At 41.5% G+C, this 25808-nt stretch overlaps 1 protein-coding gene across 2 annotated transcripts in view; it reads right to left on the bottom strand.

Moving 5' to 3' along the window:
- Positions 1–553: 553 nt before the first annotated feature.
- Positions 554–25808, bottom strand: part of EGLN3 (egl-9 family hypoxia inducible factor 3) — a 31006-nt gene continuing 5751 nt past the window's right edge. For both annotated transcript variants that reach the window (XM_017977046.4, XM_002753799.7), the window contains exons 2-5: positions 6915–7034; positions 4539–4675; positions 2453–2526; positions 554–1625 (exon numbers count right to left, since the gene is read on the bottom strand). In XM_017977046.4, the coding sequence (XP_017832535.1) occupies positions 1594–1625; positions 2453–2526; positions 4539–4675; positions 6915–7034 (363 nt within the window). In that variant the 3' untranslated portion in view covers positions 554–1593. The remainder of the gene's footprint in view (positions 1626–2452; positions 2527–4538; positions 4676–6914; positions 7035–25808) is intronic.

Below are 25808 nucleotides of genomic sequence, written 5' to 3' on the forward strand. Positions count from 1 at the left end.
GTGCTGAGAGTAGACTGCATTGGTTAATAATGTACACAATTCCTGTCTTCACTGCGCTTACACTCTGGAGAAAGGATACAAGACAACAAACATAATAAATAAGTAAATTACATAGTAATTTAGAAGGTGATAAGTATTACCTTACAATGAAATAGAGCAGTCATGAGAATGAATGGTGACAAGTCTTATCTGGAAATTCTCCAAAACCAGAAGAGGAAAAAGTAAACTTCTATCCTGGAACACTATATATACATCTCGATACATAACGAAGGAAAATATTTCTGGCTCTTTAATGTTCATGGGATTTTCAAAGGGATTTTTTAAAACATGGAAGTAGTATTGAAGACTAGGAAAACTATCTTTGTGAAATACGTGGTCAGTACAGTGTTACTGAAGCAACGCGATCTGTGCTTACTGCAGGAGTAGAAGCTTCCACATTCCACAGTTCCAGCACATTCCATGATTCTAGCCATACTGCCAACCACAGTGAATCTGCAGAGCCACATGGGCTGAAGAAAGGCTGCTAGGGACAGACAACGTGGAAGAACTCAAACAGTTTTGAGATTTTTTTATTTCCATTTCCTTTTTTAAAATACAGCACCCTGTTTTTTATTGTGTCAACGAAGGGTGAGCTCATTAAAAAGGGAAACTGAAAAAAAAAAACATAAAAACAGGAATACCCACATTTCCAACTCCACCTCCCTTCTCAAATTGTTCAAGATGCACACGTTTATTGTATATCAGTAGACCTAGCTCTTTCCACAGTTATCAGAGGTTAACACAAAACTACCAAGAGATACTTTTCCTTTAAGTTCAAATTCCATTCCAACTAAAGCAACCAAAACAACTAATGTCTAGTTTTCCTAGCTTCTGGGGAATTAGGTTCCCAGGTAAGAACTGAAAATGGAGAAAAAATGGTGTTGCTGTCCTTATTCAGAAAGTCATTATTTTCAGCAAAATGGGGCTGAGGCAGAAAATCCAGGTTGCAGGACTGGGAAAAAACGAAGCGTCTGCCCCATGGGACACTTACAAATTGTTCACTATGACAGCAGCCCTTTCTAGAGGTATTAATGTCATTAGGTTGTGATAATTCTCCAGAAACCCCAACAGCCCTGCATTAAGACCATCTGGAAACTGTTCAGATGACACAAATTCCTCTGTTTCCTGCTGTGAAGGCTTCCATGATGCCTCCCTGTGGCATCTACCACCACCATTTTTTTCTTCAAACCTCCTCCTTTCAAATCAGCAAGTGTACATAAAGTGCAAGTGAGGTTCACTCCCTCACTGTGCTCCTAGGCTCTTTTCTTGATAGTCAGTATTATCGAATCTATTAGGTAAACCACTGGCCGAGTAGGATGTCTGCAGGAAATTTCTGGAGTTAACAAATGAGTTCATCCGGCCAAGAGAGCATCTGAAGATCAACAGTCTTGGCAAGAAAACATGAAGTACCACACACAAGACAGGGATGTGAAGAATACAAGAAGTAGCAGGGAGATTGTTGTCACTGAAGAAGCCATCTTTGGATCTCAACTCTTAAAGAGAATTCAGGAACCATTACCCAAATGTACAAGGCCAGCGGATTTCAGCGCACAGTCAGTCTTCAGTGAGGGCAGATTCAGATTTCCCTGGGTGGGGGACAGAAAGGAGAATAGAGGTACAGAGTCAGCTCTGATGAGTTTTATGTCACAAATGTCACCAAAAAGCCTCCAGTAAACACTTCTCGTCTTATATAAGCCTCCTGATGGAGCTTTGCGAAAGGGGTTTTCTGTGATGTGTGAGAGGTATACAGTCCAAATGGGCTATGGGCTAGGCAATATCATACATGTCTCCTTACTGCAGGATCTCTCAGAGCCGTAATTGAACATGCTAGTGACCACTGTGACTCTTTAAGAGAGGGATAGAGGATGCAACATTTCCCACATTTCTGGGACCAGGAATTTACCAAATTGGCAGGATTTGTGTTTTAATGTAACATATTTTCGAAAATGCTGCCTTACAATACTGGTTGAAAGGGACAGGAATAGTGCTATGTCATATTCAGTTTATATTACATGAGCTCTGCTTTTATACTGAGAGTCACAGTCTCACCCAAAATGATAAATTTGCCATCGTAACTGAGTTCCATTATATTTCCTTTGCAATATGGCAAAATCATGGGCAGAATTTAATATTACATTTGACTGGTTAACATTAATAAGAGAAAGTTAACTATTTCCCATCTATCATAAACCATCATACATTCATTGGGCATTCTCAGGGGAAACCCCTTGCATTGCTTCTGATTTTTCTACAAACCCTAAGGCCAAGGTTTCAGGATAAAACCCATCAAGATATCATTACATATAAAGCTAAGCTATAACAGATTGAACAGAGTATATTTAAAAATATGTAACATTGAATAAAAGTCAAGGATTAACTTGATCAAAGTCACAGAAAATTATCAAACACATACTAGTTAAATTCCTGAACTTCTTTTTGGCTTCTGCCCTTTCTTCAGCGTCGAAGTACCAGACAGTCATAGCGTATCTGTGAAAGATAAGCAGATATAAGGAAAGAGGTTTAATGCTACTATTAAAAACACAAATGGCCAGGCATGGTGGCTCACACCTGTAATCCCAGCACTTTGGGAGGCCAAGGTGGGTGGATCACGAGCTCAGGAGTGTGAGTCCAGCCTGGCCAATATGGTGAAACTTCATCTCAACTCAAAATACAAAAAAAAATTAGCCGGGTTTAGTGGAGTACACCTTTAATCCCAGCCACTCAGGAGGCTGAGGCAGGAGAATTGCTTGAACCCAGAAGGCAGAGGTTGCAGTGAGTCAAGATCGTACCACTGCACCCCAGCCTAGGTGAGAGAGCAAGACTCCATCTCAAAAAAAAAAAAAACAAGAAAAAACCCCACACAAATGTCCTATAAATCTCACATTGAAAGTTTTAAAGTTTTCCCTATTATTAGAAGTCTACCCTGATTTTAATTTAAAATTAACTTCTCTGGTTTTAATTCTATTTCAATGTAATGAAACGCATAAGGAATTCCAGGTATGTGCCAGGAATTACCTTGAGCATTAGGAATTCAAATGATCCTGTGAACAGCTCTTCCTTTTCCACAAGGATCTCAGGCTCAAAGTAAGGGAGACAAGTGATTTTGCAATAACGCAACAGGCAAGCATGACCTCTACAGAAAAGACTAGAAGGAAGTCATTCTGGTAAAGCGTAGGAGACCCAAGTGGGTGGCGAGAACACAGAGAAGAGATGACATTTGAGTGAAGCTTCGAAAAATAACTTATGTAAATCACAGTATGTTTAAACCTCTTGGCTTGCTTTCTTCCGTTTTGGACATTGAGGCAAAGTTGCAATTGAATAATAACAACGCCTTACAGCTTTCTCCAGCATCCCCGCTAATTCGCTTTATCCCATTCATTGGGTAGATTGTAATGGGAGCCATTTCATGTCTGGGTTTTTTTTGAAGTTTCATTTTCAAATGATTGTTTGCTACTGAAATTTCTATAGCACTTAGTTGTTTTCAAGGGTTTCTCATCAACATTTGCTAATGTTTTCCCTGTAAAGTCCATCATCATGAGATTGGGGAATAACCAAAGGCTTCTGCCACAAACAATGGGGTCTAGTTATTGAACCCCATGAAACACAAAAGATGACTTCAGTGGTAGAATTCGTTTCCTGCTCATCTGGAAGACATTCCAATTTGGCAGTTAATATACAACCCTGTTTGGGGTTAAGCTGTGTGATTTTGGCAGGAGGACACATGTGATCTTAATTTAATTAGGCTTAAGATTTAATCATCATCCTACCAAAACTCTCTCCTCCTGCCCTGAATGCTAGTCTCAGTAGAAGCTGCTCTTCATAGCCCTGCAATGCTGCCTGGTTTATTGCTTTAACACAGACAAACGTAAATGAGAGGCAGAATTGGGAATCAAGATTTTCTAGATTGGTTCTACACAATACTAAGTTGTTCGGTTATTCTGAGAATCTTCATGTGCCCATGATAAAGAAAAGATTAATAAAACATCCAACTGTTGGATGCAGCAAGCCCAAGCCAATTTCAAACCAAAAAAGAGACAGAAAGGAAAAGTCAAAACCAATTACTCTTTCTTTTTTCAAGATTCTTTCTCTGCTTGCAACTAGCCACTTATAAACTCATCCAAAGTAACCAGACAGTATTCCCAATATGGGACAGCCAAGATTCTGTAGGCATAGTTCAACATTAGGTTTTTTAAAAAGGGAAAGAGAGGTAAGGGAAGGGAGGAAAGGAGGGAAGAGAAAAATACTCTTGAGAAGCTGGAATCCAATATGCTCACCTAATGGAAAATAACTTGTTAACAGTACTTTTAAAGTGAGGTTAGCTTTTGTATACTAAAGAATCCAAAGTTTCCCTTTAATTTTTGTAGATGCCAAACAAGATTGCTATCAGCTGTGAGGTATGGTCAGTCCCCCACATGCACATAACACAAGTTTAGAGAGTTCTCTGGAACTAGGGTTTGTACAACAAGCTCCAGAATGGGAATCATGGCCCCAGCTCTTACCTGGTTGCGTAAGAAGGCTGCACTTCGTGTGGGTTCCTGCGATCTGACCAGAAGAACAGGAGTCTGTCAAAAATGGGCTCCACATCTGCTATGAATGATTTCCCCTCTGGAAATATCCGCAGGATCCCACCATGTAGCTGAAAGCCACAAAGAAGGTAGATTATTTCCTACCTCTCATGGAGTTTATCAACAACCATACTTCAGCCCCATTTAGAAATATACCATCTGCTAACCACCACTCCAAATGCATGGTACCTCAGATTCTTACTTCAACCTCATACTTTGTACCAATTTTTTTTTTTAGATCGAGTTTTGCTCTTGTTGCCAAGACTGGAGTGCAATGGCACAATCTTGGCTCACTGCAACCTCTGCCTCCTGAGTTCAAGCAATTCTCCTGCTTAGCCTCCCAAGTAGCTGGGATTACAGGCATGTGCCACCACGCCCAGCTAATTTTGTATTTTTAGTAGAGATGTGGTTTCTCCATGTTGGTCAGGTTGGTCTCAAACTCCCGACTTCAGGTGATCTGCCCACCTCGGCCTCCCAAAGTCCTGGGATTTACAGGCATGATCCCAGCACTTTGGGAGGCCGAAGTGGGCAGATCCGGTATGCCCGGCCACATTGTACCAAATTTTATTTCAGACTTGGCTAGAGATATCTCCTTATTCAACTTAAACCAAAAAAAGCATTCCCACCCCCACAGTCATAAAGCCCATGTCCATAAAATACAGTACTATTAAATTGAATCATACAGATTTGCCAATATTTGTGTGTTTTTGACTTTAAAAAAAAAAAAACAGGCTGGGCACAGTGACTCACACCTAGAATCCCAGCACTTTGGGAGGCCGAGGTGAGTGGATCACAAGGTCAGGAGTTCAAGACCAGCCTGGCCAAGATGGTGAAACCCCATCTGTACTAAAAATACAAAAATTAGCCAGGCATGGTGGTGGGCGCCTGTAATCCCAGCTACTTGGAAGGATAAAGCAGAGAATTGCTTGAATCTAGGAGGTGGAGGCTGCATTGAGCTGAGATCGCACCACTGCTCTCTGGCCTGGGCAGAGCAAGACTCCGTCCCAAAACAAAACAAACAAACAAAAAAAAAAAAACAGCAATTTCACATGGTTCCATCTAACCATTAACAACTTTCTAAAAAAGTCATCACACATAACTTCCCCTTCAATTAGAATTTACAGCTCTTCTGAACTCCCTTAGCTCCCCTCTGACCTTGTTAGTTGGAAGTTACATGCTCTTTTTTTCTGAACTCTCAGACCACCTAATCTGCACCTTTTATGACATATATCACTCTCTTTTCTGAATTACATTTTTTTTACATGTCAACCTATTCCAACCTACTACAATAACCGTCTTAGAGTAGAATTCAAGCCTCACACATCAATGTTTCTTCATAATACAATGCCTGACACTACCAGGAACTCAAATATTTGTTGAATGATTCCAGACCTTCCAATTTATTATTACCAATCTGTTAACTTTATTCTCTCGTCTCTATCAGCACCTCTCAAGATTTTAAAGGAGGCCTAATGGATGTATTCCAGTCATGTTACCAAACAGGGAGAAGAGAAAGGCCTTTTTACTGATTCAGTGGTTTCCCAGGTTTCAATTTTCTGACTCTGGATAAAATATTATTGCTTTATGACAGCCAGTATTTGCCTAATGAATGGGAAATGGCAATGCAGAAGGTTCAAAAGCCAAATAAGCTTGAAAAGTTCTCTGACTTCCCAGACTCCTAAATCATTTTTAACTTTTGGAAAGCATGCAGAGTCCAGACGAATGTCTGTAAGCGTGGAACCAGGCTTCATATCTCCATCTATCTATAAGTTCTATAATACAAAAATAAGCCACAAAAGCCTTTGGCATTCACAAACCATAGTAACCCATGGCAAGCAGCCATCAGTGAGACACACCACCCCGAGGGAGAGGACTGTGTGGGAAATCTCTCTTGGGGATGGTTTTACATCCTACAGTTCTATTTTTGTGGAACTTTCTCAGTGCTGCTGCTGGGAGGGAAAAGTGTATATCCTATTCTCTATTGAGTCAGAGCAACCCTGAATTAAACTGAAAAAAAAAAATCGTTCTTAATCCTAACATCAAATGACCTTCCCTTCATCAACCACCCTTCCCAGAGGTAGGGTTAATAATGACCCAACCTATCCCCCTTCAAATTAACTTCATTGTTTTCATCTTAACAACTTGAGTACTAATTCCATTGTTGTAGGAGGTTATGAAATGGAAATACAAATTATTCATCAGTGGAAGACAGGGCAACTATGAACTCAATACAAACTCTCCTCTAACTTATCTGAATTCCTTTTCCTATAGTTTCTAACCCCACACTCTGCTCCCATTATTCAAAAGTACCTTGGCATCCCAATTCTTGTTCAGATAGTAGATGCAGGTGATACAGCGACCATCGCCGTTGGGGTTGTCCACATGGCGAACATAACCTGTTCCATTTCCCGGATAGCAAGCCACCATTGCCTATGGAGAAATCCCAAGTAAGCTGGTTAACAAAGCTGAAACATCCCCTCCTCCCACTGGTGAGCAGACAAGTAACACAGTCTCCTTGGGTGCTATGTGACATTTATAGGTGGCTTCTGGCTTCTTAATTACATGTATGGTGCATAAATTGGGACTCTTCTGTGTATAAGACTAATGGCCAGGTCACACCTATGGCTCTGCTCAGTGGAAAGTGGTTCAAAAATATTCCCATAGTTCTAGAATATTTTAGACAGTTTTTCTTAAAGTAACCTATCTACATGCCCTATTTGCATAACCTATTTTTATGCCCTGCCTTTCTTCGATACTCCTTTTTGGAAAAGCAGTTTCTAGGTTCTCATGCTAGACCCACACAATCAGAGTCACTAGGTGTGGAGTCTCGGGATTATGACTGTTTAGCAAGTGCCCCTGTGTATCACTTACGCTGTTTCAGAACAATGGCTAAAGATACTTGCAGATACAAAGTGACAAAACCAATCACCAAAGGAGGAAAAGGTCAGGTTTATTCAATAAAATGCTTAGGATAGAAGGAAGGGAGAAAAGTCAATAGGAAGCCACACCTTAACTTGTTAGCACAGAAAACATAGAGAAATTCCTTTCAGGGAAAATGCTATGCATGTATCTTAATATGTGTTTCTTAATTCATGTCTTCTTCCTGATAATTAACAAATCAGGTGATAATCTCAAGTTCTGTTTCTTTGTCTAAGTGCTCCCTGTATCAACCAGGTAGAAGAATAGAGTAGAAAACCACACCAAAAATTCTACTGAAAATTACAATTAGAGAAAACACACTTCTAATTGTTCCACGGAAAAATTATAACAGAATGGGGAGGTGGGGGGAAGGCAAAGTATAGAAAGTTAGTTCTTTTCTTCACAAGATACTGCCAGGTTTTAAAAACATTTTTATAGGGATGCAATATGTGCAAGAAAATATTAGAATCAGCAACATAAGATGAGGACAGGGGTTATTTTTCCTGTTCTACTCACTGATGTATTCTTAGCACCTAGGGCAGTGCCTAACATATAGAAGGTGTCCATTTAAAATGTGATAAATAATGGCCTAACGCTGTGGTTCACACCTGTAATCCTAGCACTTTGGGAGGCTGAGGAGGGTGGATCACAAGGTCAAGAGATTGAGACCATACTGGTCAACATGGTCTCTACTAAAAATACAAAAATTAGCTGGGCATGGTGGTGCACGGCTATAGTCCCAGCCACCTGGGAGGCTGAGGCAGGAGAATCGCTTGAACCCGGGAGGCGGAGGTTGCAGTGAGCTGAGATGGTACCACTGCACTCCAGCCTGGCGACAATGAGACTCCGTCTCTAAATAAATAAATCAACAAATATAAATAAATCAGTGAAGCTGAGCGAGGTGGCTCACACCTGTAATCCCAGTGCTTTGGGAGGCTGAGGCGGGTAGATCACTTGAGGTCAGAAGTTTGAAACCAGCCTGACCAACATGGAGAAACCCCATCTCTACTAAAAATACAAAATTAGCCAGGCGTGGTGGGGCATGCCTGTAATTTCAGATACTTGGGAGGTTGAGGCAGGAGAATTGCTTGAACCCAGGAGGTGGAGGATGTGGTGAGCCAAGATCGTGCCATTGCACTCCGGCCTGGGCAACAAGAGTGAAATTCTGTCTCAAAAAATAAAAAAATAAATCAATGAAATAGTGAATTTTTTTTTCTCTAAAGAGTAAGTTCACATTTTACCTAGATCAACAGCTATTTCTGTCATTTAAAATGACCTATCTTCAAACATGCATGTAAGGATCCAGGCCATGTATTTCTGGGTAAGTGGCAGTGTTGCTTCGTTGTTAAAATGTCCACTTGAGTAGATCCCTAAACTAACGGGCTAGTGGTTCAATGAATCAACTTCAACGCGGCTGCTGAGTCACTCCAATAGTAGCGTGAAAACATGAACTAGGCATCACACACCTTACATACCAGATCAATAAGGCTGAATGGCGACTTGACTTTACAATGATTTTAAAGCTTAAATCACCATCCCTCTCAAACTTCATATCCTCATGCAGCAAACAATCCCCATATCCTGCCTTTGAACATCAAAAGGTCAATGTGATGTCATCCTTAGAGCTCAGTTAGGCTGTTAGAAGGTGAAACTATGAGGCAACGTCGGTCATAAAGATTTAGCAAATGATGGTACCACTAAGCAAAGCATGGCTTGAGGAAGGGTGATTGGTAGCAAACAGAACTGATGGGTCTAGCAAGAGAAAAAGAGCTAAATAAAGTCACCTATAATGACTGAAGAATTACCCACCCCTGGAAGCAGCTATTAGGATTCTAAGAACCACCACTGAGCCAATAAAGAAAGTTGCTTAAGCCACAAACAATTACAGGCTGGATTCCCTACTATCTCAGGCTCCCCCTACTGTGTGTGTCTGAAAAGAAAAAGTACGCCGTCAATGCTCTAATCTTATATGCTTAAACAGCTCTTCTCTAAGGAAAAGGTCAGTCAGTGGTCTTCATACCTGCCATGGTTCACTCTGCAACTAACTGTGATCCCCGGCTATTTCCTATAAAGAGGGTATTGAGTTACACAGCTGTCAAAGGTCCAAGAAGATCTAAGACTTGAATCTAAGCAGCAACCCTTGAAAAAGCAACCCAGTTCTTCAGGTCATTAAGGAGGTTTCTCTGCCTCCGAACTCAGCTCAGATTAAAATATTGAAAAAAAGATGGATACAAACTCACAAAAGTACATCCTCTACTAAGAGCTGCATCTATAAAACACACAGGAACAAAGAGCCAATTCCAGAGGACTTCCTATTAGGACAAAACCCCTACATGTCAGCAAAGTGTCTGACTGCTTAAGGGGAGGAACAGAGATAATTTTTCGGCCAGAGTGAATATTCACCCTCTCTCCTGGTTCCAGAAACCACATGCATCAAGTTGGAAACAATGGAAGGAAATCATTTTCGAGCAGTGGGCCAGTTGAGGCTACATTTGGCCAATTTTATCAGTGTGTTTTCTGGATGAGTGGGTCTTTGCTTGGGCACATTCCCAACTGTTTGCTCTTCTTTGACAAGGTCTAAAACCATGAGGCTAAGGATGCACAAGAAGCAAGCCTGACTTCAATAACTAGCCATTCACTTCTGTGCCAATTTGTGCACGGGGCAGTCACAAACTCCGGAAGCAGATCAGTCCAACTGAGTTGCTATCTAAACCTCATCAAGCCAGGGAAGGGATTTAGAGTGTTTAACAGAGGAGAAACCTTCAAAGCTTTATTGTTAAAAGAACGGGCCACAGTCACTTAATGATCATATAACAAACATGCCAAGCAATAAACTGACACATATCAAGAGGATGCCTTCTTTAGTACAGGCTTTTTATTTATTTGAACTTCCTGACCGGATTAATATTTGAAATTTACAGAAGTTTAACAACACATTAGTGTCATCTACAGCAGCACACACAGTATAGTCCTATAGGTCTATTCCTGGATATGCAGATAAATCCACGTGTTCACTTACACATTCACCATTCCCTCAACTGACATTATATAGTGTACCCATGCCACCCCACACCATCCCCATTCCCAGAGGCCTCCCTTTGCTCTGTAGCAATAGGAAATTAGTGGAGAGGTGAATCAGGCAGTCCCAGGCTGGTGCTACACCAGAATATGTGTTCTAGACACATATGCAGCCATGTTCAGATAAGAAATGTAGGCCAGGAACAGTGGCTCACACTTGTAGTCCCAGCACTTTGGGAGGCTGAAGCAAGTAAATCACATGGTTAAGAGATCGAGACCGTCCTGGCCAACATGGTGAAACCCCATCCCTACTAACAATACAAAAATTAGCCAGGTGCAGGGTTGTACACCTGTAGTTCCAACTACTCAGGAGGCTGAGACAGAAGAATCACTTGAACCCAGGAGGCGTAGGTTGCAATGAGCCAAGATTGCGCCATTGCACTCCAGCTTGGTGACAGAGACTCCATCTCAAGAAAAAGAAATGTGTATGTATTCTTTAAAGATATACGCAGATATATAGAACCATTAACAGTTCAAACCCAATATGTAAATGTGCTCCCCAAATGCTACAGTGAAAAAGAAGACAATGCTTCTGTTAAGAGTCACTGGTGGGCCGGGCGCGGTGGCTCACGCCTGTAATCCCAGCACTTTTGGAGACCGAGGTGAGCGGATCACAAGGCCAGGAGATAGAGACCATCCTGGCCATGGTGAAACCTTGTCTCTACTAAAATAGAAAAAAATAGCAGAGCATGGTGGCACGTGCCTGTAGTCGCAGCTACTCTGGAGGCTGAGGCAGGAGAATTGCTTGAACCTGGGAGATGGAGGCTGCAGTGAGCCGAGACCGCACCACTAAACTCCGGCCTGGCGATAGAGCAAGACTCTGTCTCCAAAAAAAAAGTTACTGGTGAGCTGACTTCATAAAAAAACCTATCTCATCAAGTCTAAAGGTAAAGCTGAAAAATAAAAGTCCAGGATTTTCATTCCAGTGCCTAAACAGAATGCTCTTGCATGCCATCAACTGCAGCTTGACTGCATTTAAAAACGATTTCGAAAACTTGGCATCAGCAACCTCCACCATCCCCTCAGCAACGATGATCTTTTTTTCAGACTCACAGGTGAGAAGGGGGTACAACCACCCTGTGGTTAGGCTTACCACTTCTCTGCTAACAGTTACCAAGTGTATTTTCATACAAATGTATTTTACATTGCTCATGATTTTGGAGACAGATTCACTAGTATGACTCGGTCTTGAATAAGTTATAATGAAGTGGCATTTTATGCAAGATTTAACTCAGCAAATTCAAATATTAATTACATCTCATTTTATTTGCAAAATTTGCAATAAATGAAAATCCATTCTTTAGGATTTGTCGAGAACAGCATGATTTCAAAACTATCTGGCTGGAGGAGCTTTACACTAGTACTCTGATCTACCCACAAATGCTAGATCCCCTCTTGCTGCTCAGGAGAAATACCAGCCAACCTTTTTAAGGATTCATTTTGAATTAAGCATGGTCTTGAGAAAAGTGTACTTTGAATAAAATGCAACGTAAGTATGAGATAATCTGCATTTAACTTATTTATACCTTGATTTGTTCATCTGTAAAATGGGTTTATGAAGACTGAAGGAGATAATCCATGCAAAATGCTTAGTGCACAGCCAGGCACACACTAAATGCTTAATAAATGTTAGCTTTTTGTTTTTTGTTTTTTTTGAGACAGAGTTTCGCTCTTGTTGCACAGGCTGGAGTGCAATGGCACAATCTCGGCTCACCGCAACCTCTACTTCCCGGGTTCAAGTGATTCTCCTGCCTCAGCCTCCCCAGTAACTGGGATTACAGTCATGTGCCACCAGCTAATTTTGTATTTTGAGTAGAGATGGGGTTTCTCCATGTTGGTCAGGCTGGTCTTGAACGCCCAACCTCAGGTGATCTGTCTACCTTGGCCTCCCAAAGTGCTGGGATTACAGGTGTGAGCCACCACAACTGGTCGATGTTAGCTATTTTTAAAGATGATGTGGCATGTTTGTCTTCTGACTGGAGCTGCAGAATGTCTCTTCTTCAGAGATCCAATTTTACTTAAGTGTTTGTAGTTTTGAATCCAGGACTGGCAAACTAAAATAGCTTTCGATGTTTGCCACTAACAAATGATTGAAGTCAGTCAGGGATACATGAGTCATGTGTGTGTTATGGCACCTACACTGGGGGGACTTGCTGTTATTTTCAGAGAGCAAATCTTCAGATTTTATGAGAGCAGCAGGCAATTTTTATGTAAACTCTCCTAAATATTGTTGATCCCAACTTTTTAATCAGGGCTATAAATAAACACACACACAAACACATATACATATATCAGGCTATATTTTGAGATCACTGTGTGAGGCCTTCCAAGAAGTAAAGTTACTTTGAGACAGCTCCTGAATGGGCACTTTCCCCATTTCTTTCCACCAGACTCAAACACATCCTGTCCAAAATCAGTGCCTCATCCTTAATGCCATCCGCATTCTAATTGCATCCTCACACCTCCCTCCATCAAGTCCTTCCCCCATGTCCATCCAGTGCAGAGCCACAGAGACCTAGGATCCTTCCCTTCTCCACCATAAGGCACAATGACTCAGACAACTAGATGTGTAAAGAGTCGGGGGCCAGGTGCAGTGGCTCACGTCTGTAATCCCAGCACTTTGGGAGGCCAAGGCCAGAGCATCACAAGGTCAGGAGTTTGAGACCAGCCTGATTAACATGGTGAAACCCCATCTCTATTAAAAACAAAAAATTAGCCTGGTACGGTGGCACACACCTGTAATTCCAGCTACTCAGGAGTCTGAGGCAGCAGAATCACTTGAACCTGGGAGGTGGAGGTTGCAGTGGACTGGGATCACGCCACTGCACTCCAGCCTAGGCGACAGAGAGTGACTCCATCTCAAAAAGTAATAATAAAATAAATCTTTTTTAAAAATTCGGAAGGTCAAATATTAAGCTACTGAGAAAAAAAAAAAAGGAGGGAGAGATCCAAGATGGCCGATTAGCAGCAGCTCAGGATTGTAGCTTCCAGTGAAAGCACAGAGAGTGAGTGGACGCCACACTTCCAGACAAATTTTTGTTGCCCATGGACCAGGAGACTCCTAGCGGAGGAGCCCCATGGGTCGCCAATGCGGCTGTTTTGCCAGTGCCTCAGCGCAGTGGTTCTCAATGCGGAGTATACGGGACTGGGTGCCCTTTCAGTTGGCATTTGGAGCTCCAGGAAGGCAGAGTCACCCATTCAATTGATTGAAAGGGGGACTGAAGCAGTGAGCCAGACCAGGAGATTCCCAGGCGGAAAAGCACAACAAATTTCAATACCACTGTTTCAGCTGGCACAGTGGGTTGCTGCAAGGGAAATTACACAGATTCCGGAGCCTTTTCAGCAGGTGACTGGAACACCTGGGAGAGAGTTGACCATTCAACTAAAAAAAAAGAAGAGGCTCTGAGACAGAGAGCCAGGTGATCAGGCTCAGCTGGTCCCACCCCCACAAAAAAAAAGCAATTGGAAGCACTAAGGATTGAGAGTTTCACAGCAAGCACAGCTGAACCCGGGAAGGTCCAGCTCTTGGGGGGAGGGGTGTCCACCAAAGGGAAACTAAGAAACAGAAAAAACTTTATCACCAACAAGCTGGATGTCCACTCGAGACCCAATCTGAAAGTCAGCAATTACAAAGTCAACAGGTGGATAAATCCACAAAGATGGGAAGAAACCAGAACAAAAAGGCTGAAAACACCTGAAATCAGAATGTCACTCCTCCTACAGGGGATCGCAGCTCCTCATCTGCAACGGAACAAGGCCTGATGGAGAATGAGTGTGATGAATTGACAGAATCAGGCTTCAGAAGGTGGATAATAAGAAACTTCTGTGAGCTAAAAGAACATGTTCTAACCCAATGCAAAGAAACTAAGAACATTGAAAAAAGGTTTGATGAAATGCTAGCAAGAATAGACAATTTAGAGAGGAATATAAATGAATTAATGGAGCTGAAAAACACAATACAAGGACTTTGCAAAGTATGCACAAGTTTTTACAGTCGAATTGATCAAGCAGAAGAAAGGATATTGGAGGTTGAAGACCAACTTAATGAAATAAAATGAGAAGACAAGGTTAGAGAAAAAAGGATAAAAAGGAATGAGCAAAGTCTCCAGGAAATATGGGACTATGTGAAAAGGCCTAATCTACGTTTGATAGGTGTACCTGAATGTGACAAAGAGAATGAATCCAAGCTGGAAAATACCCTTCAGGATATTATCCAGGAAAACTTTCCCAACCTAGCCAGGCAGGACAATATTCAACTCCAAGTAATACAGAGAACACCACAAAGATATTCCTCAAGAAGAGCAACCCCAAGGCACATAATCGTTAGATTCACAAGGGTTGAAATGAAGGAGAAAATACTAAGGGCAGCCAGAGAGAAAGGTCAGGTTACCCACAAAGGGAAGCCTATCAGACTCACAGCAGATCTCTCGGCAGAAACCTTACAAGCCAGAAGACAGGCAGGGCCAATATTCAACATCCTTAAAGAAAATAACTTTCAACCCAGAATTTCATATCCAGCCAAACTAAGCTTCATAAGTGAAGGAAAAATAATTTTTTTGTGTGAACAAGCAAGTACTCAGAGATTTCATCACCACCAGGCTTGCTTTACAAGAGCTTCTGAAAGAAGCATTACATATAGAAAGGAACAACCAGTATCAGCCATTCCAAAAACATACCAAAAGATAAACAGCATCACCATAATGAAGAATCTGCATCAACTAATGGCCAAAACAGCCAGCTAGCATTAAATGGCAGTACTAAACTCACATATACCAATATCAATCCTGAATTTAAATGGACTAAATACCCCAATCAAAAGACACAGACAGGCAAATTGGATAAAAAACCAAAACCCATCAGTATGCTGTATCCAGACCTATCACACATGCAAGGATACACAAAGACTCAAAGGGATGGAGGAAGATTTACCAACCAAATGGACAGCAAAAAAAAAAAAAAAAGAAGCAGGAGTTGCAATTCTCATCTCTGATAAAATAGACTTTAAAGCAACAAAGACCACAAGAGACAAAGAAGGACATTACATAATGGTAAAAGGATCTATGCAACAAGAAGAGCTAACGATCCTAAATATATACGCACCCAATACAGGAGCACCCAGATACATAAGGCAAGTTCTTAATGACTTACAAAGAGACTTAGACTCCCACACAATAATAGTGGGAGACTTTAACACCCCATTGTCAATATTAGACAGATCAACCAGACAGAAAATTAACAAGCATATCCAGGACCTGAACTCAGACCTGGAACAAGTAAACTTAAACAAACATTTACAGAACTCTCCACCCCAAATACACAAAACATACATTTTTCTCAGTTATCACATCACACCTATTCTAAAAGTGACCATATAATTGGAAGTAAATCACTCCTCAGTAATTGCATAGCATTTCACAGGTTTAAATGAAATATTGGTTGGCTGCTTGTTTGTTATTTTCCTTCCTTATTCCTTCCTGTCTCCGCTGTTAAGCACATTTATTGGCATAAAAGAGGTTTTGAATACCCATTTTTAGACTGCATTCTAGCCTGGGCAATAGAGCAAGATTCCCGTTCTCTCTCCCTCTTTCTCTTCCTCTTTCTTTCTCCCTTTCATTCTTTTCTCTTTTTTTTCTTGCTTTCTCTCTTTTTTCTTTCTTCCTTTCTCTCTTTTTCTTCCTTTCTTTCAAAAAAAAAAAAAAAGAAAGAAAAGAGTTGGGAAAAAATACATGAGACCATGTACCTTCTTCTGCTCGGAAAAACAGTCAAGCAACTCATCACAATGTAGAATGCGATAGCTGAAGTTTTCTGGCCAGAAATGGGTCTCATTTATATTCGGGTAACAACAGCCTAGGTGACAAACTTGCCAATGTTTTTAGTCAGCTGTGGATAGAGGAGCTGAAGGCTACACTTCCAGGGCTATTTTTCCGGTGGTTTACGTTCAGCACATATTTTAACACACACCTCGACTGTGGCCAGTGAGTGGGGCATCCTCATGATTACAGACTTTAGGTCCTGGCTTCAGCAAGGCACCCTGCTGAAGTAGGGGCCCCATTTGGTGATTCATCTGAGGGAGGGGAAAGGGGATTAGTAACCGCAACAAAGGCACTACATGTGCTAGCAGCAGCTCTAAAAACCGAAATTCTCCTATTTAAAAAGAAAGAAAAACCAAAAAAACCTTTAGGTATGCAAACTCCAATATGCAGGCTATTGAAGGAAGGAGTGAGAAAAAAACCTGAGATATGCTCTTTACAAGTTTTATTAAAAAAAAAAATCTAAAGATAATTTAAGCCCAAATGTCCAATTCCATTATTTTCCACTTGGCTCTGACAAGGAGTGAGAGAAAACAACTCAAAAAATCATTTGTAACTTAAATCTGGAGGATGTGAAAAGAAAACTGGAATTACCACTTCAGCTTCTATCATCTCCCTTGTTCAGGAATGTGTGATCTTCAAGGAAATTTTGTCGGATCTACTGTTGTCAAGCAAATTCAATTCCTACCGAACAATGTTCACAGGGCCTCTTTACAAGACTACAGCAACTATGCAAAGCTTTCTCCAAGTTTTAAGAAAATGTCAGTGACACAGAGTTCACACTTGCAGCCAGCTGGTCTTCTCCTTTATACAAGAATGAACAAAAAGGTCTCAATGTGATGATGAAGTAGCGCTAACTTCTAAGCATTAAAAGTGCCTTAGAATTTTTATACATTCAAACTTCACCTAGACAGGCATGAAGAAAATAGCTGTAGATAACATAAGCTCTTAGAACAGGAGGAAATTTTGCCTAAGCCATCATCAGTTATCTTGGCATCTCGCTGGTTATCTGTGCTGTTGGGTAAGAGCAAGCCTAGCTCCTTGCAATTCTGTTTCCTGTCTTCTACTGCCTCTAGTTGGAGATGGATGTACAAAATGAGGGGGAAAGAGAAAATACACTTTTAACACAAGCTGGAAACACATCCAGCCACCAGGTTTGCCTTCCCAAAGCTTCAGCATTGCACTGGACCATTTGGAAGATTCAGAATACCAGACAAATCCCTGTCAGGTAGGTAATCCTTTCAATAAACCCAGAATTATTGATGAAAATGTTTTTTACTACTTTCCACAATGCAAACTACTTCTGCCTTCGTCTTTTGCACCCTAAATCCACACTAAAAATATTTCCTCTCGCAGAACCTACTTACCCAGAACACTGCTACACATCACCTCACCTCCCAACGTAGAGCAACGGTCATCATGCACCTACACCTGAATTTTCTAATATTGTGGAAACTTCAGAACTTCTGAAAATAAAAAAATTAGAAGTAATAACCAACTCTCTGTTGCTTTAATGAAAAGTGGGTGTGCCCACACCCTCCTGGTCAGGAGAGAGCACTGTGCCTGAGTAGCAGAGAATTTACCACCTTCACTTTAAAACCTGTCCTCAGATGAACTTGGTCCTAGCTTCAGGACCATCAACTACCCAGACTCTGTAAGCATCGATCTCCGGGGTCAGTGATGACAGTTCTACCGGGCACAATAGCCCTTTGAGATTCCTATATTAAAAGGATGTAAGAAATATGCACGCACACAGACGTCTGCACAGAATCCCAGGGGGTTCAAAGGCCTCTAAAGTCGAACTGTGCTGGATCAAGATTCTACTCCAGGAGACTCGCACTTCACCCACGACCTTCTGAGTGAATCGCCCTCCCCCAGGAAGCCACTGAAAGGCTCAGAGGCCAGGAATTTAAGAGACTATTGTCATTCCTTTCTGCATTGTGGTTAATTCTTCTCCTTGGAGGGGATTCAGCCAGATCCCATGCAATTAGGCACAGTAAACAGGCCCAGCAACATGGCCATATTCATAGAGGGTGTTTGAGTTTGGGCAGGCCGCCCTTCCCGTGGAGGACTGGCTCTAAGCCAGCAGGGTGATGGCTGAGTGACAGGGCTACGTGCGCTGCGTGAGGGTGGCAGCCAGCCCACACCCGAGCACACCGCCAGGCAGCCTGAGCTGGGAACTGACACTGGGAACCATTCCCCTCCCCCATCACTACCCCAGTCACCAGAGAAATGTTTTCAACAGGGCTTCCTCACAATTATAAAATCAGCAAGTCAGTCCAGCCCAGGGATCAGGACATCAAGAGGCATTTAACCATTTCCTTTCTGATGCCTTTCCCCAAATATTAACAGCTGCTGTTTCCTGAGAACTCTTGTAGCTGGGTGGCATTTTGCACATATCTTGTTTAATTTCCTGGTTACTGGGAAGGTGAGCAGCAGTGTGTGCCCTGATTCATACAGCTCACAAGTCCTGGGTAGAAGTCATTAACCCTAGAAGTTACCCTATGGACCTAGACGTTATCACAGGTATACCTATAGAGAAACATAATATTCAACTTCCTTTGATATGAAAACAGCCTTATCGGAACAATAAAACATCACCTATGGCTCTCTAAAGGCTCTGCACATAACAGAGACAAGGAATACTTGTGACTGCAGGCCCATCTGAGAATGGAATATGGCTCTTTTCAAATTTTCATCTGAACTTAGTCCTAAAATACTTAAAAGAATCCATGATAATGCAAAACAATTGGTAAGACAAGACTTTATTAACGGATAATGTATGAAAAAATGTCATTACCAATCAAAACATGTCATGAAAAATGCCTTGAAGCAATCATCTTAAAACAGGAGAAACCTACATTTGCATTTCAGTACTTGGAACAACAGATCTGCTGAATGAAAGAAATGACACACAGCAAGTCAGTGCAGATTAGAACTCATGAAATTCAGTAGCTATATTTATTTACTAAACAAACATTTGTAGAGTGTTATGTGCCTGACACTGTTCTGTGTACTTCACAAATCTGACCTTCTTCACTCTTCCTACAATCCTATGAGGTAGGAACATTATCTCCATTTTACAGATGAGGAAATGCAGGAACAGGGAACTTGGGTAACTTGCCTTTTTGAACCCAGTTAGTCTGGCTGAAGAGTGTGAGGTCTTAAAGTCACACTTTACCAAGGCAGTTTATCTAATGGCTGACATTAATGAATTCACCCCCACCTAATTTTCGAAAGTACTAAGATCTTTGGTTCTACTTGAAATACTTGACTCTACCTACCTCATCCTTGCCTATCACCCTTCCAGTGTGATAGAAAAAATCACAAAATACAAAAAAATTGCAAGAATATTTTTTAAAAGAGTTTGTTTGGTATTCAGTCTGTGAACTCACAGATCCAAAGGGGGGATTTTTAAAAGACAAGAGGCCAAGGAAATTGACCCTAGTTGACCAAGTTGTCTTGTCTTTTGCTTTGGTTACTCCCAGTACAGGGCCAACCTCAAGCCCACCATAAAATCTCCGTAGCCCCTGCAGGGCCCACATGGGCCTCAAATGCAGTTGCCTTGCCAAAGGCCAGACATTCACCTACATTCACCATAACAGGAGGTAATTGGTTCCAAAATTTGCTTCATTTCTAGTTCTGGAAAATCTAATTTGTTGGTACAAATAAGAGAGAGGTTATAAAAGTGTGTGTTTTAACATGTTGATTTTTCTCAAAGATTTCCCAAATGAACTAACAATCTGGTTGTTGGTTTTTTTGTTTGTTTTAGCAATAAATAATTAAAGTCTGATCAACTGACCTCTGACTTTCTTGTTAGCAGGGAAACCGTAGGAAGATATGCCACCATCCCTATCTAATCTCCTCTTAATGCACTAACTTTACTCAGTGGTTCCAAACTTTAGCATGTGTGCAATCACCTGGAGAACCTGCGAGTTTCTAACTCAGGAGGTTTGGGGAGAAACTGAAGATTTTGCATTTACAGCATGTTCCCAGATAATGGTGATGCTTATCCAGGGACCACAGAGAAGCACAACCATTATAAGGCAAAGATAAGAGTTCTTGTGCAATGCCTCACCCTAAATGATAAAGGTAAAGAGGAATTAGTCAACTGCACTAGTTAATTTGGGGAACAGAAAGTGGATGGGTAGAGCAGTAATGAGGAGAAGTACTACAGCAGTTTCTGGCACCAGCTTTGCAGTGTCATTCCTGAAGCTGGCAGGAAACTTTCCAATCGTAACTTTCTAGCATTGCTGTTTTGTGTTGGGCTCTGCCTCTGAGGATTACTGTCATATCAGTGCCGGGGTTTGACTGTTGGTACAAGTCTACTCTCTCCAGGAATCAAATAAGAGGCACTGAAAGCAACTATATTCCCTCTCGCATGGAAATGCAGTCTCAACTTTAATCCCTTATCCTAAAGGTAGATATACAGTATTATTGTGCCTATGTTATAGATGACGAAGGTCGGCTCAGAGAACTGACTTACCCAAGATCATAGGAAGATAATATAAAATCTGAGGTGTCCATCCTAATGTCAAGTGGTAGGTGCTGACCAAATTGAAGTTCAAAACTGAATCAAATATCTAACTCATCCATAAAGAAGTGGAAATTGAGGACCATGAAACTTAGCAGGGGCTAAACTAGGACCAGAACCTGGGGCCCTGAGGTTTTTGATTTTTTGTTTTTATTTAAGCACGGAGACTACATGATTAGAACTGGGACTACTACACTCTAGCCAAAGTACATAAGATAGATTACAGAGACAATGAGAACCAAATGGCCCTGGCTTCTCTCTGATCCAGACCTGTATGTATGAGCTGCTAGGATCCAGGTGTGATTCAGGTATTTCCAGGGTGAAGCCTAGAATTTTGAAACCAAGAAAAAAAAACTTACAAAGCCAAGGTCCTCCTTTGAGATGGTCTCACATATCATGTAACTCTAATAAAATATTTAAATATTTAGGCATCAAATTAGAGACCAAGCTGTAGCCACCCGCCTTCCCCCTTCATTTCCCCCCACTCTCCCCCTGCAAAAAAATTTTAGGTTTTTTTTAAGACCCAAATATTCATTGAAATCAAAGTGTCTTTTGAAGATGAAATTAGGCCAACAAGCACCTATGAAGTGTAAGAGAGTGTTCTAGGCACTACAAGTATAAGCTTAACAGTCTCTGCATTCAAGAAATTTCTGAGCACACAGTGGGCAGCAAAAACAGCCCAATAAATTAATGTACTGGGGCAGCCTGGATTGAGCCACCACAGAGTTCTGGGAAGCCGAAGGGAAGACTTCCAGAAACAAACACTAGAAGGCGGGAGAGATGGATTCTGATGAGTGGAAGACAATGGGGAAGCTCATTATGCCGGTCAAGTCAGTTTCTAGCATTTCAGGGACTGGGAAAAAAGGAAGGCAGCAGTGGGAAATTATTAAGTGTGGAAAGGTCAGATGTGGTCAGATACAGAGGGCCTTCAAAGCTGGCTACGTTTACAGTGTTTACAGCGTTGTATGGTAGATAATGAAGAGAGAGCATGGTTGGATTTTTTGATTTTTTGTTTTTATTTAAGCACGGCGACTACATGATTAGAATTGGGTTTGGGATTACTATACTCCAGCAAAAGTACGTAAAATAGATTACAGGGAGAATGAGAACCAAAGGCAAGTGATTTATGGTTACAGTAAGTTACTTTTAAACTTCCCCCCTCAAGGATTTTTCTACTAAGAAAAGGAAGAAAATTCAGGGTTTTTTTCAAAAAAAAAAAAAAGACAAGACTCGAGGTTCTATAGTGAACCTAAAAAGCAAAACTAAACAAAAAAAGCACAATAGGTCCTTCACTAACAATACTGAATGTTCCTGCCTGGGTCTTTCATCAGTATTTTGTGTTTAAAAGGGGTTTTATTGCCCTAGCACTCACACCTGTAGTCTCAGCACTTTGGAGGCCTCGAGACCAGCCTGGGCAACTTGGCGAAACCCCATCTCTACAAAAATAAATAAATATAAGTTTTGTTTATTTGACTCCAATCATTCAGTTTAACCCACAAAACAATATGAACATTAAAGAAATCATTTACCCGCCCCAAAAAAGAACTCAGCAGTCATGTGGGGTGCATTAAGACTTCCGAATGATGGGTCCCTCAGGTCTGACCAGATAAATGAGCAGAAATAAGAGGGAACCTGGAGGGAGGGTTCCCTCTTATTGGGCTGAATCTTTGTTCTGACAACTTCAGGTTCTCATATTAGAATAAAAAATTGATGTTACTGACACCTGGAATTGAGTTTTTCATTTTGCCTTCTTCCCACTGACAAAGAATCAAGGTTACTATCATATTACTAGATTCTTTGTATTCCGGAATTATTTTTGTATGGCAACAGTATTTTGGCCTCATTTTGGAAAGAAAAAACATGTTTAATATGAGATAGGTACATTTACTCCAGAACCTGAGAATCGTTGATCATTGTACCTTCTAAAGAATCAAAAATTGGCTTGATTTCACAAGGAGTTATTGACACACTACTGACCACGAAGAACACTCCGTAACAAGGTACAGAATGAATCCAGTGCACGATCTGAAAGCCTGCATTATACACCAGCAAACCCAGGGTCTGTAAGGCTGGGACTGTGTTGGCACCAGGGCAGGAAAACATGTAGTCACTACAGACTCACCGAAAACAGGGACAGAAACTCACCCACAATCAATATCGAAACAAGATGCAAAATTAAAGTGCCATACTGGTTTACGATGGAAATAGTCAAGAGAAAGGGGGTGCAAATTCCATGTATAATTAACCAAGACAACTAATCTTCTTGGCAAACAGACATATAGCACTGAATCTGAGCCAAATCAACGGCTCCTGGCAATCTGCCAAAGCTGAACTCCTTAGTCTGGCATCATAAAATGATTTGTCTGTTGTATTTACAATTCCAGATTCTCTGGATTCAGCTACCTGCTGGGCACCCCTGGCAGATAACCAACAAAATACATCTGAACTATCATGACTGTCAGAACATGTACATTTGACAAATGCTAGAGAAAAGCAACGCCTGTTTCTTAGAGCAATATTAGTGAACTACAAAGTGTTGCTAGGAATTGTCAAGTCTGTTTGTTATAATTAACAAAAAATTAATAACCGTCTCCATAGTGTTAACCTGCAAGCGACTCCTTGGTCTTCAGTGGGCATGGATCAAAATGTCATTTAATTTACCTAGGGGTGCAAAGTTAGGTCAAAAGCAGAGGCCTTGCCAAATCAAACATGAGTGGCCTTCCAAGCTTTATCATGAAGTACACGAGATGCTGGGGGTGCCTGAACTCTGCTCATTATAGGTTGGGTAGAACTCCACCCTGACCTTTAAGCTTCATCAGAGGAGTCTTTCATACATGGTGTGCTCTTGGGAGAGGGTCATAAAATGCTAGGCTGTTTGTTACTTATGAAATGACAAGTTTTTCCAGCCAGATTCAGGAATCAGGAGAAAACTTACCAATTTTGCTTGAGCTGAAGCAGAAAGGTTAGAAAGGGAAATAATTCATGACGCTCCAAAGCCTAATACAGAGACAGGTTTGCATAAGGGTGTTTATCAATTTTCAGTCAGAATTATATTTAAAATTCCAAAATAAAATGGTGATGCTGCTGAATTAACCTACAGACCCTGGGCCCAGTCTACCTAACTCACGGAACAACTCCAGCCAGCGTAGCTCCTTCTCTATTTTTTTTTCCAGGCTGGAGTGCAATGGCATAATCTCGGCTCACTGCAACCTCTGCCTCCAGGGTTCAAGCGATTCTCCTGCCTCAGCCTCCTGAGTAGCTGAGATTACATGTGCACACCACCATGCCTGGCTAATTTTTTGTATTTTTAATAGAGACAGGGTTTCACCATGTTGGACGGGCTGGTCTCGAACTCATGATCCACCCACCTCGGCCTCCCAAAGGGCTGGGATTACAGGTGTGAGCCACCGCATCCAACCACCCCTTCTCTATTAAAGTACCTTTTACCCATCCCTTCTCAAGGATCTGCTCAAGATATCATCTCTCCAAATATAAAAACAACTGCTGAATAATTGAGACATTGGCAAGATGTGCTTTCTAATATCTCTCTAGCCCTAAAAACCCATATTATTGAAGTCCTGTATAGTTTTGATCAGTTGTTCTGGCTGCTTCATTTTAAGTTAACAGAGAAATTGGAGAAAACCCAAAGAGAAACAATGGCTAATGACTGTAAAAGTGTGCTTTTTAACCGGAAAAAGAGAAAGAGTTGGTGACAACCACTGCATGGTACGCTCAACTCTCAGCTTAGTTCTTCGGTGGTTTTATAATGACTTGGCACCTCCATTCCCCACTGTCCACGGACAGGTCTACCACAGCGTGCAGCACTGAGTGATCTGTGAATGAATTAAATCGATATCCCCTGATTATCCACTTCACTGAAGCAGATAAGGTTGTAGTGAAGTGGCCAGTGGCCCAAAATTGAGCAAAAGAAATTACAAATTAAACACACACACCCCCCTGCCTTCTTTGTTTCCAAATGTCATTCACAAAATAGACCAAAAAAACACCTTGAAGGCCTGCCCACTGGAGAGACTTGTTTCACCGTCACTAGGGCTGCATTCTGTAAATTACTACTGTGGAGTAATTTCCTTCCTCCAGGAGCTAAGTTATTTTTATTTTATTTATTTATTTATTTATTTTGAGATGGCGTCTTGCTCTGTTGCCAAGCTGGAGTGCAGTGGCACGATCTTGGCTCCCTGCAACCTCGACCTCCCAGGTTCAAGGGATTCTCCTACCTCAGCCTCAGAAGTAGCTGGGAATACAGATGCCTGCCATCACGCCCAGCTAATTTTTGTATTTTTAGTAGACGCTGTTTCACCGTTGTTGTCGTTGGCCAGGTCAGTCTAGGTTCCTTGATCTTGTGATCCGCCCACCTCAGCCTCCCGAAGTGTTGGGATTACAGGCGTGAGCCACCGGTCTGGGCAGGTTATTTCTAATACAAAAGCTTTTAGACTCCCTCACATCCTTACAGAAGGATGTTCCAGAACTTCAAACTCAGCACTCCTCCCCAAAATACCTTGTTCACAGATAGATTTTTAAGATTCTAATTGCAGAGGAACCATTTATGGAATCCAGCTCTCAAAAGAACTATACCTCTCATGGGCCCTGGCAACCATATTTGTGACACATGGTTTCCACATGCCTCCCACTGTGCCTGACTAAGGCAGATAGGTCCCTTGAGCCAAGGTGAGACAATCAGACTTTCTCCCAGGCCATGAAAATAGGGATTCGATGATGTTCCTCAATTCTCTGCTCATCTGGAACTGAAGGCTGAGGTGGCCATTGTGGAGCAGCCATCTTGAGCCATGTGCATGGGTGGGCAGCAAAAGCTGGATTGAAAGGAGGGGAAGAAATGAGGACAAG

The sequence above is a fragment of the Callithrix jacchus genome, chromosome 8, assembly GCF_049354715.1.
Source record: "Callithrix jacchus isolate 240 chromosome 8, calJac240_pri, whole genome shotgun sequence".
Taxonomy (NCBI): Eukaryota; Metazoa; Chordata; class Mammalia; order Primates; family Cebidae; genus Callithrix; species Callithrix jacchus.